General features: G+C 37.6%; 1 protein-coding gene across 4 annotated transcripts in view; it reads left to right on the forward strand.

The window, feature by feature from the left end:
- The window catches only part of LOC150089094 (OTU domain-containing protein 5-A-like), a 176,940-nt gene that overhangs the window by 121,978 nt on the left and 31,107 nt on the right, over positions 1-23,855 (forward strand). For all 4 annotated transcript variants that reach the window (XM_090371059.1, XM_090371057.1, XM_090371058.1 and 1 more), the window contains 2 exons: positions 8,599-8,661; positions 18,040-18,165. In XM_090371059.1, the coding sequence (XP_090227185.1) occupies positions 8,599-8,661; positions 18,040-18,165 (189 nt within the window). The remainder of the gene's footprint in view (positions 1-8,598; positions 8,662-18,039; positions 18,166-23,855) is intronic.

The following is a 23,855-nucleotide window of genomic DNA, read 5'->3' on the forward strand; positions in this document are numbered from 1 at the left end:
ATATTTTATATGTACAAAATTTTGAATATTAAGTATTTTTAATCGATATTGGTGCATATTTTCACTACCATTTATTATTGATTAGAAAATATCCTATGGAATAGACCGCAACTCACAAATACATATGTTACCTTATGGGAATATGGCGCTCGCTTAGCGCGGATTCACTTAGCGCTCTGTTTTCCCGGAACGAACTATCAGCGTTAAGCGGGGGTCACCTGTAGAGCTAATTATGTACCAATAATAACCTATGGATTGGAATCGTGGGTAATGTGAGAGAAGGATATTATCAAAATGCAGGTGATGGAAATGAAGTTTCTGCAAGGTGTGCGTGTACACAGAAAGACCAGGAGTGATAGAGTAAGAAATGCAGTCATTCTGGAGAAAGTGGGATAAGAATGATTACAAGAAAAGATTAAGAGGAAGAGACTGAAATCTTTTGGTTATGTAAAGAGAATAGAGGTTAACAGACTGCCAAAGAGGATGTTAGAAATGAAAGTGAAGGAAAAATATCAAGAGGAAGTCTGAGAAGAAGAAGATAGCAAGGAGAGGTGAAGAGTGATGTGGAGAGAAGAGGTGTTAGCTGGGAGGAGCTATAGAGAGAAGAATGATGGGAGGATAGAGTTAAATAGAGAAGACTGGTTTCTTTATCGACTTGGCAAGAAGCTGGAATGACAATGAATAAGTAAGTAAGTGATATATACAGTGCAATATGGCCTAAGTTGCTAATTGTGCCTTAAACCCAACAGCAAAAAAATTAACGAAGAAGTCTGTTTCAGTATAGCACAGTATTCCATTCTTTATAATCTGTGTAGTTGCATAGGCTGATTATTATTATAACCAGTGTTTAACAGCTTATTGTGGGATTGTAAACTGTGAATATTTCAACTCAGCCCATTAAAAGTAGCAAGAAATTTTAGTATAGTTGCATGCCATGTTAGTTGTCTGTTTGACCCAAAAATTAGAAGTTGTTAGCATGATCATTTAGAAGTACAGAGCCAACATTTCATGAATATTTTATTCCGGCATGTGTGAAGTAGGGATCTCTACTTTTAGTGAAATTGTGCAACAGGCTGGGGGGAAATCAGTTCATTTTGTAGCATTCAACATTGTATTTCATATGCACATTGGTTTTTTGAAAGTAAGTCTATAGTGACAATGCAACATAATTTTCTGGAATGTTTTCATATCCATATCATGCCCCTCCATCAACAAACTCAAGTCATGGCTACCCATGACTTGAGTTAAAACTTTTTAAATTTATAGCTGATAGTTTTGAAACATTTTAAAACTACCAGTACTGTATCAGACATAAGCCACTGGAAGCTTCATATAGTGTAAATATGTCTGAGAATGTAGAGCAAATTTGCTAGTCTTTTTTGAAGAGTCTGAGAATGATTCACACGGCCACAAGACTGAATGGATCATCTCATATGATCCAGTCATATGATCTGTTCATTCAGTTAGAGGTTATGAGGCATATTGTTCAAGAACTCAGTAAAAATGCCAAAAATGAAATCAACTAAATTTCTGTGTTTTATGGAGTTACAAAGGACAGTGTCTGAAAAGAAACTATTTATGACTGATAAAACATATTTTCATTTGAATGGGAATGTCAGCAACAGAATTACTACTGGACTGCCAATAATCCCTCGAAAGATCTAAATTGAGGGGCCCATCAGGCTCTCAGCTGCCCACATCAACGCCAGAGCTTGCACTTGGTCATCACGCAACACAGCGGCAACCCCCAAGGCAGATTGTGCTTGTCCCAAAGGAACTAGTAGTTGTTGGTGACTCTATTGTCAGGGAAACGGGAAACATCCTTTGTAGAAAGGATAGATGGAACAGGACCAGGGTATGTCTGCCAGGGGAAAAGGTTGATTATGTTGAAGAGCAGATATCATCTTTTAAGGGCACAAAAAGTGATATAGTTGTACACGTTGGCACTAATGATATTAAGAGTAGGAGACTGGCAGAATTACTAACAAGTACAGGTCACTGATGAAAAAAAGCCATGAATTAGGGTTGAATTTGAAAGTGTCTGCAATTCTGCCCAGACACGATAGGAGGGAGTATATGATGAGAGCCTTGTCGATCAATTCGGCCCTGGAAAGATTGTGCAAGGCTCAAGGGGTAGAATTTTTTTCAGCCTGGACTGTACTTGTTAACAGGAGAGATTGCTTCTACAGGGATGGGATACACTTAAATAGAAAGGGTGCAAGAATATTTGCTGATGCTATCGAGGCAGTGTTAGGTGGGTCGGAAAACTGATAGCTTGGGGGGATACAAGGACTAATAGTTTAACAGTAGCCATAGGCAGAGGTGAAGGTGATTCTTGCACAACTTCTATTAGAATAAGTAGCGACCTGGAGCGAGGGGTGTTGGGGGTTTTAGGGACGGATGTCAGTCATCGTGAAACAGGTGGGTATATGGGATGTGTTAGAGTGGCTGGGAATAGGAATAGATGCATGTATACTTGCATGTATACCATTGCTAGAAGTATAGTAAATAAATTTGAAGTGTTGGTCAAGACATCAAAGGCGGATATTGTTGGGATATCAGAGACGTGGTGTCACACAGATATAAGGAATGCCGAACTGGAATTTGGGGAGTACAATGTGTACAGAAAGGATAGATAGGAAGGGAGGAGGTGTTATGCTGTTAATAAAGAAAAACATAAAATCAAAAGAAGTGCATCCAGTTGATATAGATGAACAGTGCACTGTTGAGTCAGTTTGGTGTGACATAAGCACTGCGAAAGCAAAACTTAGAGTAGGAGTGTGTTATAGGCCTAATGACTCGAATGAGTACAATGAACAATTGTACAGAGAAATAGAGTGGGCTAGTAAATCGGAATGTCTTATAATGGGGGATTTTAACTTCCCAGATATTGACTGGAACTTGTGGGTTGGGCACTCACACACTAGTCAGACTTTTGTGGATTTATTGGTTGATTGTTTTCTGCAGCAGCATGTTCGAGAGGCAACCAGAGAAAGTAATACTCTTGATCTGGTTATCAGCAGTGATCATTCATGTATTAGGAATTTGCAGATAAAAGAACCACTAGGTGGCGGTGATCACAGTGTACTGACGTGGGATTTACTTAAAGATTTAATTACCATCGGGGTAAAGGAAAGGGTTTTTGCTTCCGTAAAGGCGAGTACAGTGGTCTCCGACAGTTTTTAAATTCTGTACAGTGGGATCAACTGACGATGTTACCAACAGTAAATTCTAAGTGGGAAGCATTCAAGGAATTAATCGTGGAGGCTACTAAAAGTTTCATACCTATTAAAATATATTGTTCAAGGTTTAGGTCTAAATGGTTGTAAAATGAACTAATGAGACTCGTAACAGAGAAGAAAAATGCATTGGATGCATATAAATTATCAAGCGACTCAGAAGCCTATGGCAGATATAAGTTAATCTGTAATCAGGTCACAAAGGAGGTTCGGCAGGCGAAGGCAGATTACGAGAAATCCTTGGCAAAAGATGCTAAGAAAAACAGCAAGGATTTCTTTACTTATATAAACTGTAAAAGGAAGGGGATGAATCTGATTGGTCCACTTGACATCGGTGGTTCGACTGTTGATGATCCTGCTCAGAGAGCAAACAAACTGAATGAGTATTTTGCATCTACATTCACACATGAGGAGTTATTAAGGTTTGAAAATGGCAGAAGGTTATCAAATTGTAGCAGGGTGCTTAATGATCTTGTAATAACTGAGAGCAAAGTGGAAGAGAAACTGTTGAAGTTAAACGTAAGAAAAGCACCTGGGGTGGATGGGATCTATCTAGTTATATTAAAGGAGGTGGCAAAGCAACTAAGCAAATCCTTAGCCATAATTATGAGAGCATCCTTGGACTCAGGGGAGGTTCCCACGGAGATGTGCAAATGTATCCCCAATTCACAAAGGGGGATCGAAGTAATTACAGACCAGTTAGTTTAACTTCTGTTCCGGGTAAAATAATGGAGCCGCTGGTTAAAGATGCATTGCAGGATCATCTAGACAAAACTGCAGCAATAATTCAGACACAGCAGGAAAGGAAAGTCTTGTCTGACAAATTTGATAGGATATTATGATGTGGTTACAAAGGAACTGGATGCAAAAAATAATTTTGATATCATATATTTGGATTTCAGGAAAGCTTTTGACACTGTTGCGCATGGAAGACTATTGTACAAATTGGAGCAGAATGGTATTAAGGGTAAGTTGCTACAATGGATAAAAGGATGGTTAAGTGGGAGAAGACAGAGGGTGGTAATCAATAGGTGCTGCTCTTCTTGGACTAATGTTATTAGTGGAGTCCCACAGGGTTCGGTGTTAGGTCCACTGTTGTTTTGTATATTTATCAATGATATTGATAAAGGTATATCAGGCTTAATGTCGAAGTTTGCAGATGATACAAAGGTTGGCAGGGTTGTTAATGACAGTAATGGCAGTGTGCTACTGCAACAGGATCTAGATAATTTGGGCAGATGGGCTAAGAAGTGGCAACTGAAGTTTAACCTTGACAAATGCAAAGTACTGCATATGGGTAGAAGTAACCCCAGAGAAATGTACCAACTGTGTGGTACTACACTTAAGGTGGTAGAAAATGAAAAAGACCTGGGAGTAATTGTGCAGTCAGATATGAAGTTCTCTGAGCAATGTAGACAGGCTGCTAGGGCAGGTCATGGGGTTTTGTCAATGATATATAGGAATTTTGCTAGCAGGGAAAAGGAGGTGATTATCCCTCTGTATATGGCAATGGTCAGGCCACGCCTTGAGTACTGCGTACAGGTCTGGAGGCCTCATTTTAGGAAGGATGTAGATTTACTTGAGCGTGTACAGAAAAGGGCAACAAGATTGGTGAGGGGAATGAAGGGATCCTCTTACCAAGAGAGGCTTAAGTTCTGCAAATTGCAGTGGCTGGAGACTAGGCACCTGCGCGGTGATCTGATTGAGGTATATAAGGCCTTGAATGGGTTGAGCACGCTGAATTCTGATGGGATCCTTCCACTTGTTCAGATTACGAACCTAGGGGGGCATAAATTCAAATTAAGAAAAAACAGATGTAGAAAAACAGCGGGTGGTTAATTGCTGGAACAAACTTCCATCTGTCGTTGTGGAAGTTGATAGGTTGAATAAATTTAAGGAGGAACTGGACAGGCATTTGGAGGGAATGGTGTGATTTTTTTTTTTTTTTTTTTTTGGCTGATGCTGCATAAGCTCATACATTTGCTTTCTTGCATCACATGCCACTACTACTACTATTAATCACTACCAACTACTACCAGTAATCATTATTATTGGACTGGTCTGTATTTTAAGAATAGTTTGCAGTTGTTTTTCTATTGATAAGTAATCTGAACTACACTTTTAATGAAAATTTCGAAAGTTACTTGAAATTTGCTATATAAAAAAAAAAAAAAGTATGAAGGTACTTCTGGTTTATTTTTATATAAAAATATGTAAAAACAGAAATATGAAAGTCTCTGTTCATCTATCAAGCATAGATGGCTGCAAAATGGATTTCTTATACACTGCACTGGGTTAAATTCATGATGGAAATTTAACCACCAAAACAAGCTGCCTTCGTCAGGGTTAGTTTCAGTAGCCGTTGCTCTTTTTAGCTTCCCACAGAAGTATTTTTTTTTTTTTTTTTATTTCTTTTCTTATCTTGATGGAATCTTTCCCCCTGCTTTTCACTTGTAAACTAATTACATTTTCTGGGAAGTAGTTGAGAAGGGAGTACAAGACTATCTACCTTCTTGCTGCTATTTTTATAATTGGTAGTGTTGCTGTTTTTGTTTTTTTAAGTAGCATTAACCTGTCAGGTTAATGCTAGTTGAGAAAACAAAATTACTCAGAATTATTAAAGTGCTCATGGTAAATATTGTTCAATTCTGTTAATTGCAAGTATTAATTCTAATAAATTTGAAGGCCAAGCTTTATAATCATTTGTTTTTCAAGAATCCCTATTTTGAAGTGCTGCAGGTATTTAAATCAACTTTTCATGCAGGTCATTTAATATTAAAACTCTGGCCAGTGAGATTATTGCCAAACACGTTCTTGTGAAGACTAGTTACACTTTGATGGAAGTGAGGTGGTGTGCTGTGCCATATTTTTGGAATATAGTTTTGTCAAGGGCACTTTAACATAATTCTGGCAAAACAATGTCTGATAACATCCTGACTCATCTTTCTTCAATTACTGCAACAGATATAAATGTTCCAAAGAATCATAACCTCTTTCTTGAAGAAAATATGGACTGATAAAAAAAAACAAACTATTATGTAATTGCAATACAATACAACGATCCATTCATCATGGAGGAGTTTAAGAATGCCAGTTTTCTTAGCTCAGATGGTAAAATTGAGTGCTCACAAACTGTGAAGGTAGAAATGAGACTTGCCTGTCTTTATTGCATTAGCTAACCAATCTGGATTTTTGTATTTCATAAAAAAGTTAATAAAGTAAAGTGTAATTAAATTGTAATCATAAGAATTGCCTATTAACATGTTCTGACAGTTCTGTTATTAATTAAACAGATCTGATCTTATTGGAATTTACATTTGTCAGGCAGTGATCTTTCATTACAAATACTATACATAAATTTGATGTACGGTATTTGTAATGATTTGATGTTGAAGAAATTTTTTGAACAGTTTGGGATATTTTATTAGCTAGAGGGGAATTATGCACACTTTCTGCCCTTCAGATATTTTCACAGGGCAGTGATTGTGCTTTAGTGAGCAGGTCTAGAATTTCTCTCTCTCTCTCTCTCTCTCATTTTATTGCTTATTACAAATGTTGCGTCCTTTTTTTATAATGTATGTAACTTATTGAAAGTGTTTAATATGTGAATTATGCTCGCTAAAATGGTTTAAACCAGAGTCAGGCAGCCTTTTCACACTGTTTATTAACTATTTCAAAAAATAAACAGTTATGAGATCAATTATCGCAATTTTTTTTTTTTAAGTATGCCTTTCTGTTTTAAATAAAATGTGCTCATATAGAATTATTATTATTATTTTTTTATATAAAAAAAAAACACATTAGGTAATGGGGCTTATAAAACTTTGCAATTAGGCAGATGGGCCAAGAAGTGGCAAATGAAGTTTAGCATTAATAAGGTACTGCACATGGATTGCAGTAGCCCAGATTAACATATACCAGATGTGTTATATCACACCCAGGGTAGTGGACAATGAGAAAGACCTGGGTGCAGTTAGATATGATGTTCTCTTAGCATAGCAGACAGGCTGCTAGGACAGCTCATGGAGTTTTGTCAGTGATGTACCAGAACTTTGTTAGCAGGGATAAGGAGGTGATTATCCCATTGTACAAAGCTGCATCTTAAATACTGCATAGATGTCTGGAAGTCTTGTTATAGGAAGGATATGGATTGTTTGGATTGGATGCAGTGAAGAGCAACAAGATTAGTGAGAAGAACAAAAGGGTGCTCTAACCGTGAGAGGCTTCATTTCTGCAAATTGCAGCATCTGGAAACTAGTCACCTGAGATGAGATCTGATTGGGTATTTAAGGCTTTGAATGGATTGAATAAGCTCAGTGAAATCCTTCTTGCTCAGGCTATATATATACATATAAGGGGCATAAATTCAAATTGTGGAGGATAGGTTTGGGAAGTTTGCCTTTATCCAGCAGTTAACCTAACCTATTAGTTAACCCATTTCACCTAACTCCTCTAATTGAATAAATTAGAGTTAGGTGAAATGGGAAGTTTTTTTTTTTTTGTGTGATGCTAATAAGCTTGCTTTCTTGCGTCATTTGCCATTTATAATGCTAACTTAGAAAAATCTGTGCAATAAAATAGTTTTTGTAAATGTTCTCTGTCATTTTTCTAAATAAAAAAATGTTGACAATTTTTTATTAAGAAAATTTCTTTTAAATTTTATAATTTCATCAGAAATTTAATGTGTTATGTTGAGAGGAGGATGTACAGTGATTGTTCATTATGAATTAATTAAATGAAATAACACTAAGTAATTAATTGACTGATTAATTATATCAAAATTCACCTAAACGAATCATGTGGTTTAAACCATGTGATTTGTTTATGTGAATTTTATTGATAAAATGTAATACATTTACACAGTAAACTTCACTTAAGTCATGTGGTCTTAATTATTGTTATCACATTTAATTAATTCTTTTAACAAGTTTATTTATTTTCAATGAGAAAACAATCCTGAAGAACTTTCAGGATTGTTTTTTCTACTCTCCTTCCCCCATCATCTCATTCAGAGATTTTGAAAAGGTAACTCTTAACACATTCTTTGGTTGTTAGTCAGTTTTCAATTATCCAATTTATCACTCAGTTTTTTATTTATAGCCCTATTAAAATTTGCAATTCATGAGTTATTACATGATTATTAGCTGATATAAATCAAAAAACTATAAATTCATTGTGAGAAGCTAATTTATGTTGAAATTAACCCATATAGCAATTTCCTGTTGACATGTATGATATTAAACATACTCTTTTTTACCAATTTATTTTGCAGAATTGTATTGAATTATTCTCATTAACTTTTTTAAATGGAAGATATAATAGATTTGTGTGTGTGTTTTTTTTTCCTTTCCCTCTTAAGCTTGCCGATAAGTCCATTGTGAAAGATGCCATCAGAGCTTCTGAAGATTTGGAATTGGAACAGGTAAAAAAAAAAAAAAATCTTTTCGAAAACATTGAATTTCATTAAAAAGTAAATTCACACAAAGTAATTTTGAGGCATTCATTTGTAAAAATTATATTGCATTCGTTTAACTTTTACTGTATATAAGTATTGCATTAGCATAAAAACAATCCATAAAATGAACTAAATAAGATGTCAGTTATATTTCCATGGACAATATTTGTAAATAAATTGTATAAAAAGTTTTGTCCTCAGCATGGGATCCCATGTGATGAATACTTGTGGAACCAGCAACAGTACGCTTAAGCATTAACAGTAGCTGCAGGCGAAAGTGATTCTTGCACTGCTTCTATCATAATGAGCAGCAGCCTAGAGAGCAAGTTGCTGGGGATTTCCAAAGCTGCTGGGAGTAATCATGGAACAAGTAATTCCATGGGCTGTGTTAGGGTAACCAAGTGTAACAACAGGTGCATGTATACTTGCATGTACACCAATGCTAGAAGTATAGTAAATACATTTGATGAATTTGAAGTACTGATCAAGGCATCAAAGGCAGATATTGTTGGGATATCAGACATGGTGTCACACCTATAAGCAGTGCAGAATTGGAATTTGGGGAGTATAATGTGTTCAGACAAGGTAGGAAGGGAGGAGAGGTTATGCTGTTAGTTAAGAAACACATAAAATCTAAGGAAGTGTATCCAGTTGACATGGGTGGACAGTGCAATGTTGATTTCAATTTGGTTTCCCCATGTGTTACACAAACATGGGGAAACATGTCTGCCAGAGGCAAAAGTTGATTATGTCGTAGGGCACATCATCTTTTAAGGGCACAAAAGGTGATATTGTTGTACACGTCGGCACTAATGTCTTTAAGAGTAAGAGATCTGCAGATTTACTTAACATACAAGTACTGGCCAATGCTGGAAAAAAGTTGCGTGTTAGGGTTAAATTTGAAAGTGTCTGCAATTCTGCCCAGACATGATAGGAGAAAGTATATGATGAGAGATTTGTTAATCAATTGCCCAGACATGATAGGAGGGAGTATATGATGAGAGGTTTGTCAATCAATTGGGCCCTGAAGAGATTGTGCAAGGCTCACGGGATAGAATTTTTTTTCAGTGTGGTTTGTGCTTGCTAACAGGAGAGACTGCTTCTATAGGGATGGGATGAGATACACTTAAGTAGAAAGGGTGCAAGAATATTTGCTGATGCTATCGAGGCAGTGTTAGGTGGGTAGGAAAACTGCTAGATTGGGGGAATTCACAGGCTAAAAGATTAACGGTAGCCGCAGGCAGAGGCAAAAGTGATTCTTGCACTGCTTCTATTGTAATGAACAGTAGCCTAGAGTGTAAGTTGCTGGGGACTTAAAGAGCTGCTGGGAGTCATCATGGAACAAGTAAATCATGGGTTGTGTTAGGGCAACTAAGAGCAAGAACAAGTTCATGTATATGTAATCTTGGGTGCTACTAGGCTTTTCATACCACCTAAGAAATACTGTTCAAGGTTCAGGCCTAAATGGACCTCATTTGAATTAATGAGGCTCGTGGCAGAGAAAAAAAATGCATGAGATACATAAATATTAGGCAACATAGAAAGAAGCCTGTGGCAGTTATAAACTAGTCTGTAATCAAGTCACAAAGGAGGTTAGGCAGGCGAAGGCAGATTACGAGAAATCTTTGGCAAAGGACGCAAAGAAAAACAGCAAAGAGTTCTTTACTCATGTAAACTCTAGAAGGTAGGGGATGAATCAGATTGGTCCACTCTACATAGATGATTCCACAATTGATGATCCTGCTCAAGTAGCTGATAAACTGAATGAGTATTTTGCATCTACATTCACACATGAGTTATTCAAGGAGGGGAATGCCAGAAGTTTATCAAACTCTAACAGGGAGCTAATTGATTTTGCAGATGGAATATATCCAGTTATAATGGAGGAGGCAGCAAGGGAAGTAAGCTAACTCTGAGCAATAATTATGAGAGCCTCCTTAGAGTCAGGGGAGGTCTCCATGGACTGGAGATGCACAAATGTATCCCCAATTCACAAAGGGGGTTCAAAGGCACAAGTAATTATAGACCTGTTAGTTTAACTTCTATTCCGGGGAAAATAATGGAGTCACTGGTTAAAGAGGTGATACATGATCACCTAGACAAGACAGCAGTGCCGACCGGGCTAGCCGTGTGGGTAAAGTGCCTGCCTGGCAACCCAAAGGTCGCGGGTTCGAATCCCCCCTCGAGCTTGGATCAGAGTACTGCAAAAACCTTGAGAGGTGCATTATGGCCACAGAAGCCGATGCGCCAACAACTACCACAAAAAAAAAAAAAAAAAAACAAGACAGCAGTAATACTTCAAACACAGCGTGGGTTTGTCTTGTGTGATCAATTTGATTGGATACTACAATGTGGTCACAAAGGAATTGGATGAAAAAAATAATTTTGTTATCATATACTTGGATTTCAGGATAGGTTTTGATACTGTTGCACCTGGAAAACTGCTGTACAAATCGGAGAGTATGGCATTAAGGGCAAGTTACTGCAATGGATCAAGAGATGGTTGAGTGGGAGATGGCAGAGAGTGGAAATAAATGGACACTGTTCTACATGGACTAATGTTATTAATGGAGTCCCGAGGGTTTGGTGCTGGGCCCATTGTTGTTTTGTGTATTTATTAATGATATCGATGAAGGTATATCAGGCTTCCAACGAAAGAAAATACCTTTTTCGTTGGAAACAGGTATTTCTAACGAAAGGAGGGGGGGTGAAATGGGAGTAGTGTGTGTTTTTTTTTTTTTTTTTTTTTTTTTTGGCTGTTGCTGCATAAGCTTGTTTTCTTGCATCATGTGCCTCTGCTAATGCTAGAAGAGAACCCAGAAAAAAAAAAGTACTATTTTTCTTTAATTTAAATAATGTACTAACCTCTTGATGTGTTTGATGTACTAACCTCTACACTTGGCCACTGAGAGGTATGCTCCTTCCTCCCTGTGGCAGTAGGCGTCTCCGTAGCCAGGTGGGAAGGAGCAGCAGTGCGTAGCACACGCTTCTTGATTAGACCGGGGTTCGAGACCGTCACCACCAAATACGGAGGATGCGGAAAGGTCAAGGGAATGACCACCGCATATTCCCGGAGCAATATGGCCTTAGTTGCTAATGCTCCTAAAAAAAAAAAAAAACCAAAAAAACCAAACCCTGTGGCAGTGCCAGCAATCTGGGCCTGAAAAGGTAATCCTCCAGGGTAGAAAGAACCAAACATCAGTACCAATAATTCCGCTAGGTTGCACCTGGCAGCCAAAATGACCCTAACATTATTGGAACTCTTCAAACAACATAAAATCATTATTAAGACATGCCTGGTGTGCAATTTATTGTTTATGTATTTGACCAACAAATTCCCTGTAGAGAAACTGTCACTTTTCAGGATTCAAACAGAACTGCAAAGCATAGCTGGATCCCCAAGGACCTGTAAGTGACTGAGACTGGGTGACATCCTCATTGAAACAACTAACCCAACCACTCAGAGTGACTACTAAGCATCAGCTGTACTATAGTGCTTCCAGTTACAGTAACTCTGCATACATCACTAAACAAATCAAAAGGAGTAATCTCTTCCTGGGATCTGCTTGATGTTGGTGGTGGAAACCGAACTGAACTAAAAAATCTAGTAGTAATTGAGGTAAAAAGAATCTTAATCAGATGTGTTGTTAACGTTATTCTAATGCCCAGTATAATCTTTACATTTAACTCACCACAGTGTCCCACATCCATCAATGCTGATATTTAATTTACATTGTCAGATTTAACAGACTGAAGCCCCTGAGATGTAATAAAGTCAAAAGTTTGGTTATGCACAGACAGCTTGCAGAGGAAACTCCCCCATTTGTGTAAAATGCAGATCCTTAGAACACAATTTCTGAGACTATGCTTCCAATGAACTGGAGATGTGAAGATGTATCCCCAATGCACAAAAGGACCTGTTGCAGACCTGTTAATGGCTGTTCCAGGGAAAATAATGGAATCACTAGTTAAAGAAGTAATGCAGGACCATTTGGACAGGCATGCAATTATACTGTGATCTCAGCATGGATTTGTTAGGGGAAGGTCTTGTCTAACCAATCTGACAGGTTACTATGATGCAATGGGATCAAAAAAATCTGGATCAAAAAAATAATTCTGACATCATATACTTTGATTTCAGGAAGGCTTTTGATACAGTTGCACAAAAGACCACGGTACAAATTGGAGCAATGTAGCATTAGGGGAAAGTTACTGCTATGGATAAAGGGATGCCTAAATGGAAGAAGATAGAGTGGTTATCAGTGGGCACTGCCCTTCGTGGACTAATGTTATTGATGGAGTTCTCCAGGGTTCAGTGCTGGGCCTATCGTTGTTTTCAATATTTATCAGTTATACTGATGAAAGTATATATCAGGCTTAATGTCTAAGTTTGCAGATGATACACAAGGTTAGCAGGTGGTTAACAACAGTCATCAATGCAAGGTACTGCAACAAGATCTAGGAAAATTGGGTCAATGTGCTGAGAAATGGTTGTTGAAGTTTTAATTGACAAATGCAAGGTACTGCATATGGGTAGCAGTTATCTGCCAGTGATCACATGGGCAGGCAGTGTCCATAGACAGTGATCACAATATCATTAAATTTTTTATTATTATTATTACTCTTTTGAAATCTTATTTTCAATACATATATTTAACAAATTAAAAGTGTGGTATATGTCTGAAAGTAAGTGAGAAATAAAGTGAGTTAAATTTTAAAGAATTAAATTGAGACCTTAAGAATAAACAGAACAATAATAATAATAGTTTAAAAATAAAAATTATTTACAATAATTATACTTAAATAGTTAATAGAAAATAATAGTTTAAGTAATGGATCAAAATTATTTTTGGTCTCTTAAATTTTTTCTAGCCAGATTACTATCATTAGTAATCTAACACGTGATACGGAAGTTGTATAAAGGGAACTCGTAGAAAACACTAGATGCCGAAAAAAATATATATATAACATAACTGTTTTGGGATATAACTTAAGGATTTAATTTTTGTTTTGAATTTTATTGAATTAAATCGGAATCATGACTCTGACCAGAGCAGCAAAGCAAAAGGCTCAAGCTAATGGGAGTGCTGTGGTTCAGGGGAGAACTGAGGGGGGCAGTTGCCCTCTGAATCACAGTCTATTAAAATGCACTGTTTGCTTGATGTTTGCGGAGCAGTCGGGTACGGGACATGATACTGCCAAGGGGGATGTCTTTGTGTGTGCACGATGTAAGGAGTGCAAGGAAATCAGGCGACAACTCAGCGTTGTTATGGGCCTTTATGAGAGCTTGAAGGACAGGGTGGATGCCCTCGAAGGAAATAAATTGAGGGGCCCATCAAGCTCTCAGCTGCCCACATCAACGCCAGAGCTTGCACTTGGTCATCAGGCAACACAGAAGCAGCCCCCTAGGCAGAATGCGCTGGTCCCACAGGAACTAGTAATTGTTGGTGACTCTATTGTCAGGGAAACGGGGAACATACTTTGTAAAAAGGATAGGTGGAATAGGACCAGGGTATGTCTGCCAGGGGCAAAGGTTGATGACGTTGTAGAGCGGATATCATCTTTTAAGGGCACAAAAGGTGATATAGTTGTACACGTTGGCACTAATGATATTAAGAGTAGGAGACCGGCGGAATTACTTAGCAAGTACAGGTCACTGTTGAAAAAAAGCCGTGAATTAGGGTTGAACTTGAAAGTGTCTGCAATTCTGCCCAGACACGATAGGAGGGAGTATATGATGAGAGCCTTGTCGATCAATTCGGCCCTGGAGGGATTGTGCAAGGCTCAAGGGGTAGAATTTTTTTCAGCCTGGACTGTACTTGTTAACAGGAGAGATTGCTTCTACAGGGATGGGATACACTTAAATAGAAAGGGTGCAAGAATTTTTGCTGATGCTGTCGAGGCAGTATTAGGTGGGTCGGAAAACTGCTAGTTGGGGGGGATACAAGGACTAATAGATTAACAGTAGCCAGTGGCAGAGGCGGAAGTGATTCTTGCACTGCTTCTATTGAAATGAGCAGAAGTCTGAAAAACAAGATGCAGGATATTTCAGAGACTGCTGGTAGTCATTGCGGTACAAGTAAACACATGGGTTGTGTTAGGGTAGCTAAGAATAGAAACAGGTGCATGTATACCTGCGTGTACACCAATGCTAGGAGTTTGGTAAATAAATTTGATGAATTTGAGGTATTGCTCAAAACATCAAAGGCAGATATTGTTGGGATATCAGAGACGTGGTGTCACACAGATATAAGTAATGCGGAACTGGAATTTGGGGAATACAATGTGTATAGAAAGGATAGACAGGACAGGAGGGGAGGAGGGGTTATGCTATTAATTAAGAAACACATAAAGTCCAAGGAAGTGAAGCCAGTCGACATCGATGGACAGGGCAGTGTCGAGTCAGTTTGGTGTGACATAAGCATAGGGAAATCAAAATTGAGAGTAGGAGTGTGCTATAGGCCTAATGACTCTGATGAGTATAATAAGATATTGTACAGGGAAATAGAGTGGGCCAGTAAATCAGAGAGTCTTATAATGGAGGACTTTAATTTCCCAGATATTGACTGGAATTTGTGGGTTGGTCACTCGCACACTAGCAAGGCTTTTGTGGATTTATTGGATGATTGTTTTCTACATCAGCATGTTCGTGAGGCAACAAGAGGGAGCAATACTCTTGATCTGATTATCAGTAGTGATTCTTCATGCATTAAGAACCTGCAGATAAATGAACCACTAGGTGGCAGTGATCACAGTGTGTTGAAGTGGGATTTACTCAAGGAGGTAACTACCATCAGAGGTAAAGGGAAGGGTTTTTGTTTTCGTAAAGGCGACTATGATGGTCTGAGACAGTATTTAAATTCTATACAGTGGGACCAACTGATGATGTTACCAACAGCAAACTCAAAATGGGAAGCATTCAAGGAACTAATCTTGAAGGCTACCAGGCTTTACATACCAACTAAGAAATATTGTTCAAGGTTTAGGCCTAAATGGTTGTCAGATGAACTAATGAGACATGTGGCAGAGAAGAAAAATGCATGGGATACATATAAATTAATGGGTGACATGGAAGCCTATGATAGATATAAGTTGGTCTGTAACCAAGTCGCAAAGGAGATTAGGCAGGCAAAGGCAGACTATGAAAAATCCTTGGCAAAGGATGCAAAGAAAAACAGAAAAGAGTTCTTTACATACTTGAACTCGAAAAGGAAAGGGATGAATCAGATTGGTCCACTGGATATTGATGGTTCAACAGTTGAGGATCCTGCTCAGGTGGCTAACAATCTAAACGAGTATTTTGCATCTACATTCACGCATGAGTAGTTATTCAGGAAGGAGAATGATGTAGGTAAAGTAAACATTGGCAGTGAGCTGGATGATTTTGTAATAACTGAGAGGAAAGTGGAGGAGAGATTGTTGAGGATAAACATAAAAAAAAGGCACCTGGGGTGGATGGGATCTATCCAGTTATATTAAAGGAGGCAGCAAAGGAAGTATGCAAACCCCTAGCCATAATTATGAGAGCTTCTTTGGACTCAGGGGAGGTACCCATAGACTGGAGATGTGCAAATGTAACCCCAATTCACAAAGGAGGATCAAAGGCTGACACAAGTAATTATAGACCTGTTAGTTTAACTTCTGTTCCAGGTAAATTAATGGAGGCACTGGTTAAAGAAGCACTGCAGGATCATCTAGACAAGAATTCAGTTATAGCTCAGACGCAGCATGGTTTTGTTAAGGGCAGGTCTTGCCTGACCAATTTGATTGGATACTATGATGTAGTCACAAAAGAACTGGATGCAGGGAATAACTTTGATATTATATATTTGGATCTTAGGAAGGCTTTTGATTCTGTTGCACATGGAAGACTGCTGCACAAATTGGAGCAGTGTGGCATTGGAGGCAAATTGCTGCTATGGATAAGGGGATGGTTGAGTGGCAGAAGACAGAGAGTGGTAATCAATGGACACTGCTCAACGTGGACTAATGTTATTAGTGGAGTTCCTCAAGGTTCAGTGTTGGGTCCGTTGTTGTTTTCGGTGTTTATGAATGATATTGATGATGGGATATCAAGTTTAATGTCCAAGTTTGCAGATGATACAAAGGTTGGCAGGGTCGTTAAGGACAATACTGACGCTATGCTGCTGCAACAGGATCTGGAAAGGTTGAACAGATGGGCTGAGAGGTGGCAAATGAGGTTTAACATCGACAAATGTAAAGTGCTGCATATGGGAAACAGTAACCCCAGAGCAACGTATCAACTCTGCGGTACTACACTGACAGTGGTGGAGAATGAAAAGGACCTGGGGGTAATTGTGCAGGCAGATATGAAGTTCTCTGAGCAGTGCAGACGAGCTGCAAGAGTAGCTCATGGTGTCTTGTCAATGATATACAGGAATTTTTCTAGCAGGGATAAGGAGGTGATTATTCCCTTGTATAAGGCAATGGTAAGGCCACATCTTGAGTACTGTATACAGGTCTGGAGGCCTCATTTCAAGAAGGATGTAGAGCTGCTGGAACGGGTACAGAGAAGGGCAACAAGATTAGTAAATGGAACAAAGGGTTGCTCTTACGAAGAAAGGCTTAAGTTTTGCAAATTACAGAGTTTGGAGACTAGGCACCCGCGAGGTGATCTGATAGAGGTGTATAAGGCTTTGAATGGTTTGAGCATGCTCAGTGCCAATGGGATTCTTCATCTTTCTCAGAATAATCACCTCAGAGGGCATAAATTCAAATTGAGGAAGGACGGATGTCGGATAGATGTGCGGAAATTTGCCTTTGGCCAGCGGGTGGTTGGTTGGTGGAACCGACTTCCATCACTTGTTGTTGAAGTTGATAGCCTAAACAAATTTAAAGCTCAACTGGACAGGTATTTCGAACGAACGGAGGGGTGAAGTGGAAGTGGTTTTTTTTTTTTTTTTTTTGGCTGATGCTGAATAAGCTTGCTTTCTTGCATCATATGCCTCTGCTAATGCTAATGCTAATTGACCACCATGCACAACAACAAACTTCCATCTCTCGTTGTGGAGGTTGATAGCTTGAATAGATTCAAGGCAGAACTAGACAAACATTTGAAGTGAGTGAATGGGTGAAATGAGAGGGTTGCGTTTTTTTTTTTTGGTTTTTTTTTTTTGGCTGATGCTATATAAGCTAGCTTTTTTGCATCATGTGCCTTTGCTAATGCTAATACTTAATAGGAAGGAATTAAAATTTTCATTAATCAAATTTTTTAAATATATATTTAGTGTATTTTCTAACTTTTTTTATAAGTGGAGTACTTTGAGTGCATTAAATTAGGAGATACTTAAATTATGTTATTTATTATTATTTTGTTTCAATAAGGCAATGCTGGAAGATAAATTAAGAGCTACTGACTGGGAGGCCACAAATGAAGCAATTGAAGAGCAAGTAGCAAGAGAATCATATCTTGAATGGCTTAGAGAAAATGAAATGAGAGCAAGGAAAAAGGTATGCATATATTAACATGTTTTTTTTCTCTAATTAAGCACATTTTTTAAAATGAAGTTTATACTAATTCATTATAGTTACGAAATGCGAATTTTAATATCTTCTTTGCTTCTGAGTAACTTCATTTGGAGGTGTCAGGAATGAGGGATGTCAGCTTGTGGTAAACTGTTGCAAAGACTTTTAAATGTCCTTTTTATACACTGCTGCAAAGATTTTTTTTTTTTAAAGATCTAGATCCTGTGTGGGTATGTTAATTTCTAACCTATCTTAGCGTGAAAATCTATATCAATTAAATTTGCCATTTTCATTTGCTATATATGGCAGTAATCAGAGTAATTCCATGCTACAACTCAAGCTGTGGTGACCTTTCCTAACAAAATAAATAAAATTGAAAGCAGCTTGCTCTCAGCACTGACCCTACAGGTACAGTATTGAGCATTTTTTTCTGACCCATCAGAAACCTGTTAGATTCCTTTAGCAAACTGTGCAGCAATGATTTAGTGTTGATAATTCTCCTGTTATGGTAGGCCTAAAGCTGGAGGGAGAGGATCGTTGCAGTTGGTTGTAATATTCAGATGAAATGGATAGCTTATTAATTTGTATGCAGAAAAGGGGTCTGTTTTATTTCTTGTAAAAGTGGATGAATATATCGTGGACATTTACTACTATCTAGAAAGAAGCGATAAAAGGAAAGACAGATTGAAACAGTTTTTCAATTAATGCAAGCCACTGAAATAAAAAAATAATAATAAAAAGGTTTTGAAGAATGTGTGTACATTGGGTGCCTCTGGGTAAATGTTTAACTAGAGTGGCAGAACAGTAGCAACCTCTTAAAAGTCCATACTTGAACAAAGTATTCCAAATGTGGTCTTACAATTGCCTTATACAGTGGAATTATGACCTCCCTATCTCTACAGGATAGTGATCTATAAATTATCGATAGGACACCACAGGCTTTCCTGGCTGCCTGTTTACATTGTTCAGAAAACTTCCTACCTGTCCTTATTGTAACTCCCAGATCCCTTTCTTCCTCCATTGTTTGTAATTTAACCGTACCAAGTGTATAATTTATTTGTGGCTTGCTATTCCTAAAGTGTGTAAGACCTTGCATTTAACATCATTAAAACATAGCTGCCACATCTTTGACCATCTTTGAAGTCTGTTCAAGTCATCCTGAAGGAGTGCTGCTTGGCACTGATCATTAACAACTCAGTCAATCTTTGTCGTCGGCAAATTTTTACATCACTCCTTCCTATCCCTTTGTCGATGTCATTTACAAAAATGAGAAACAAGCACATTATTAACCCCAGGGGCTCACATCTGGTGAGTATGGGCTTGGCACACCCAGGGCCCCAAGCTGGATATCATTATTCTTCTCTTTCTTCTTTCTTGGTGATTCCCTTCTATTTCTTAGTCTTGTTTGCTCTCTCTCTCTCTCTCTCTCTCTCTCTCTCTCTCTCTCTCTCTCTCTCTCTCTCTCTCTCTCTCTCCCCCTCTGAGGGTAACTGAAAATTTTTTTATTTTTTTGCTGGTGAAGCAAAAGCCTGAGGCTTCCTTGCACTATATATGGCTAATGATAATAATAATAATAATAATAAATATTGCTTCCTCTGCATCTAAACAGCGGTTCTCTCTTTTGCCCTTGGTGATACTTTTTTTTCCAAACAGCTGTTCACTCTTTACAAATCGCATATCTGCTCTACCATGAAATATTGATCCAACATTTGGGGCAGTTCCGCCAAAACCTCTCTCAGACTTCTAGACTCCAGTCAAAAGATGGCAGTTAGGTTAATAATGACCCATCTCCAACAGAGTATCTCCACTCTCTGTCTCATAGTCGTTGTGTTTCTGCTGCATACTTTTTCTATAAATACATCCATGGGGGGACAGTTCTTCTGAATTATCTTTTATAATTCCTGCACACGTGCCACAACCAATCAAAACCCTTTTACTTTCCAACTTCAAACTCCCAGAACCAACTTTTCTTTTTCCTCATTTTCATTCAACTGCCGTTTTCTGGAACAACCTTCCTTCATACGTATTTCCTGAAAATTACAATATATAGAAGTTCAAGTCTAATGTCAACAAATATCTTCTTTCATCTTTTCAACCTTTGACACATGCACGGTTCTAAGTGCAGTAGACAGTCGAAATAACGTCAACCTTTGACACATGCACAGGTCTAAGTGCAGTAGACGGTCGAAATAGTGGCAACCCAAATAACCGGACATTCTAGCTAACACCACATTGAGATCGTAGATTTACATACTGCACAGATGTCCTGCAGTGCTGAAAAAATAAAATGGCAAGTCGGGTGATTACTGTATTTGCTTACGTTCGCTATTTTGAAATTGAATTCTGTACTGATATCATGGATTATACCGCTGCTTTTAATTTATTTTAAATTAAAAAGCCCCTCACTATGGCTCCTACAGTTAATAAACCTCATACAGAGAAGAAATGAAAAACAGCATTAAAGCTTGATGACAAACTTGATATAATCCAAAATATTACATTAGGGTTACCTGGAAAGTTAATTCATATACCCATGGGTATTGTGTCTGTAAATTGCATGTATTCTCTGGTCGATTTTCCTGAAAATAACCTCAATTTCTGGTGCTATTGGATTTCTGCTTAGTAAGTTGCATTAATAAATTTTGGATCCTTGCACTTTAATTTGTCGTATAGTAAGGGCAGTGATTAGCTGTGGTGGGCTTGTGAGAGCCCATTGTTTTTTTTTTTGAAAATTTGCGAGCCCATTGTTGAGACAATCATTTATTTTACAAATGAAATCCTGAATGCAATTATTGAGTATCCAGAGCCGAAACTATGGTGGAGCGATCAGGGCCCCATTCCCATTCCCAGCATTTTAATGGCTACTGTCGGTTGTGTATTTTAAAATTGCTTCATTTTTGATTTAATTACAGTCGGACCTCTGTTTAACAAACTTCTTTATAGCAAATTTTTTTGATTCCCCTTGGTAATTACATTTAAAATAGTTTCCGTTAAATGAAGAAAAGTTCCATGTAACGAACGGATTAGGAGGGACAACTGTGTATGCATTGTTCTCACCTCTGGCCTTTAGGCAATTTAGGTAATTAGAAAGTGCGAATGGGATTACTGTTGGGATTACCATTTCACAATGTTAGTGGTGTCCATAAGACCTATGCAGTCACATACCGAGAAGTTGCGCTTGTCAATCTGCTTTCCATAGCCAGTCAGAGGATTAAGATTCCCGACACGGATGATAGCCTCTGGTCAGCCTGTGTGGTGGTTCCCCTTTACTCTGACAAATGAGCATATGTTTTTCAGAGAAGTGATCCACGCCTTCAAGTAAATTTCTCCTGCCTATGTTTACTTGGTCACAGTAGCTGAATAAGTTGCAACTAGTGACAGTAGCAACGTAAAGGGGGGGGGGGGGATTGAGACAACTAAGATATTTAAACTTTACAAAGATGAAATGTTGGCAGATTTTGAATCTTTGTCAAGCTTTTCACTGTGTAGAAAATGTTCTACACAGTGAAACAGAAAATGAAAATATGGCATACAGGAAATAATTTTAAAAAAGAAATAAACTGCATTACCAATCTCCAAAAAACTAGTGCGAATTAAGGATCATTGCTAAAGAACTTGATGTGGAAACTATAAAGATTGGTCGTGGGTTCGGGCCACGATGGGCAGCTTGTAGCTTGCGGATGGCAATTGCAGGTTGGAGGAATTATCCTGCTTTGTGCAAATATTTTGAATCAGAAGTTAAATTTTCAGGATTATTAAATCGGCTTTTAAATTTGGAATTTCTTAAAAATTTAGCACTAATGATTGACATCCTGCAGGAGCTCTCTTACCATTCAGAAGCTTTACAGAATCACAATGGTAAAAGCATATAAATTAATAATTCGAACTATCAATGCTATTGCTAATTTGAAAAATTCTGAAGGAATTATGAAGCTAAAATTGAGAGCATGTAGAAGTGGAGAGAATTTGAAGGAATTAAAATCGAAAGCAAAAAAATTACCTTGTGACAGGTTATTAAATGCATTGTTTTATCCTTAAAGGATAAGTTATTAATGCAACAGAGTGATTTTAAATTAAATAAAAAAAAAATGACAATACCATTGAAATAAATTTTAAACATATGATACCCAAAATTGTGCAATTGGAAAGAACTTTCATCTCGGGGGCAAGATGGTGAAAATCAAATAAAAAATTTGTTTTTTGATAAAATAAAATATGAAATAAAAATTAATGATTTTAGAGATTTTGTTAAAGACAGTTTATCTTTAAAATTGAGTGAAATTCCCTTTTCAGTTAAGAAAGCCAGAAATATCCTTGAAACCATTGCGATTAGCTGTGCTGAAGCTGAGTGAGCTTTCAGTGTAATGAATAATATTGTGACAATTAAACACATTGCACTTTATGATGACCATACATCTAAATGGGAAAACCATTGGTTCAATTTGATCCAGATCGTTGTCAAATCATTCCTCTGTAATCATCGCTCAGCTATTGAGCAAAGCAGAAGATCAACAACAAATATTAATAAAGAAGTAAATTGGCAGTTTTTAGAATAAATTTTTCTTGAATATTGGGAAATAATTTTTTTTCACGTAATCTGATTTTTTTTGTATACTTTTTCTAGAAAGTTTGTTTTTTATGTAATATTTGTTTTTATGTTGTGGAATATTTTGTAATAGTTTTTATGTTGTGGAATGTTTTGTAATAGTTTTTATGTTATTTGTGATATGGGAAATATTTCATGTTATTTTTTATTTGCAATATTAAAATTTTATCATGAAAAAATTGTATCCATTATATTTCCTTACTTGTTAAAAAAAAAAAAAAAAAAAAGAGGAATAAAAAAAGTTGCGTGCCGAGCGCGCACGGTAGATGGTTTATGCAAAACATCCTTCGCGTTTCTTTTAGGTATTTTAATTTGTATACAGTAATACCCCGACTTACGCGAACTCGGAGTTACGCGGTTCTTGATTTTTTCGTTTGGCAACGCTGCCGCCCACTATCTTCAAGGTCGTTTTTCATATGTTATCGATATCCGGTGCGACGGCGGAGATTGAGAGCGAAAGATGAACAAAATTAAACTTTGCTGCTTTTATGTTTTTTATATCAGTGAAGGGGAAACACATTTCACCATAATAACGTAAAAACCCACACATTTCCAGCTATCGGTATAATCGCAAATGCAATTAGATCGAGTTTACTACCAGTTTATAACAGATTTCACTAGCAGAAACGCAACTGGATTTTTATTGTTTTATGGTAGTAACCCCTAGAAATGTGAGGTGTTAATAGTGTATCTCTGCCTTTATGGTGTTGTTTATTCAGTTGCTACATGCGCGCAGCTTTGTTTATGCGTATCAAGCGTGCTCCTCGTTTTGTAATTGTGCTTTATTCCCTAAAAATGAGTAAAATACTTAATTAAAAGGTGTGAAAAGGAAGCGTCCTGGTGAAGACACTGCAGATTCAGAGAGAAAAAGAAAAGCAATTATCGATAAACAGAGGCGGACTGGATCAAAAATTCTTACCCGGGAAAATTTATAGTGGCCTGGCACTATGGTTTATGGCCAAAATCACACTGGCCCACCGGGGTTTCCCCGGTAAGGCTTATGGCCAGTCCGCCTCTGTCGATAGAGAAAAAATATGAAATTGTGAAACGCTTTGAGCGAAATGAAAGA

This window comes from Mastigoproctus giganteus, chromosome 3 (assembly GCF_048544385.1).
Source record: "Mastigoproctus giganteus isolate SK-2022 chromosome 3, ASM4854438v1, whole genome shotgun sequence".
Taxonomy (NCBI): Eukaryota; Metazoa; Arthropoda; class Arachnida; order Uropygi; family Thelyphonidae; genus Mastigoproctus; species Mastigoproctus giganteus.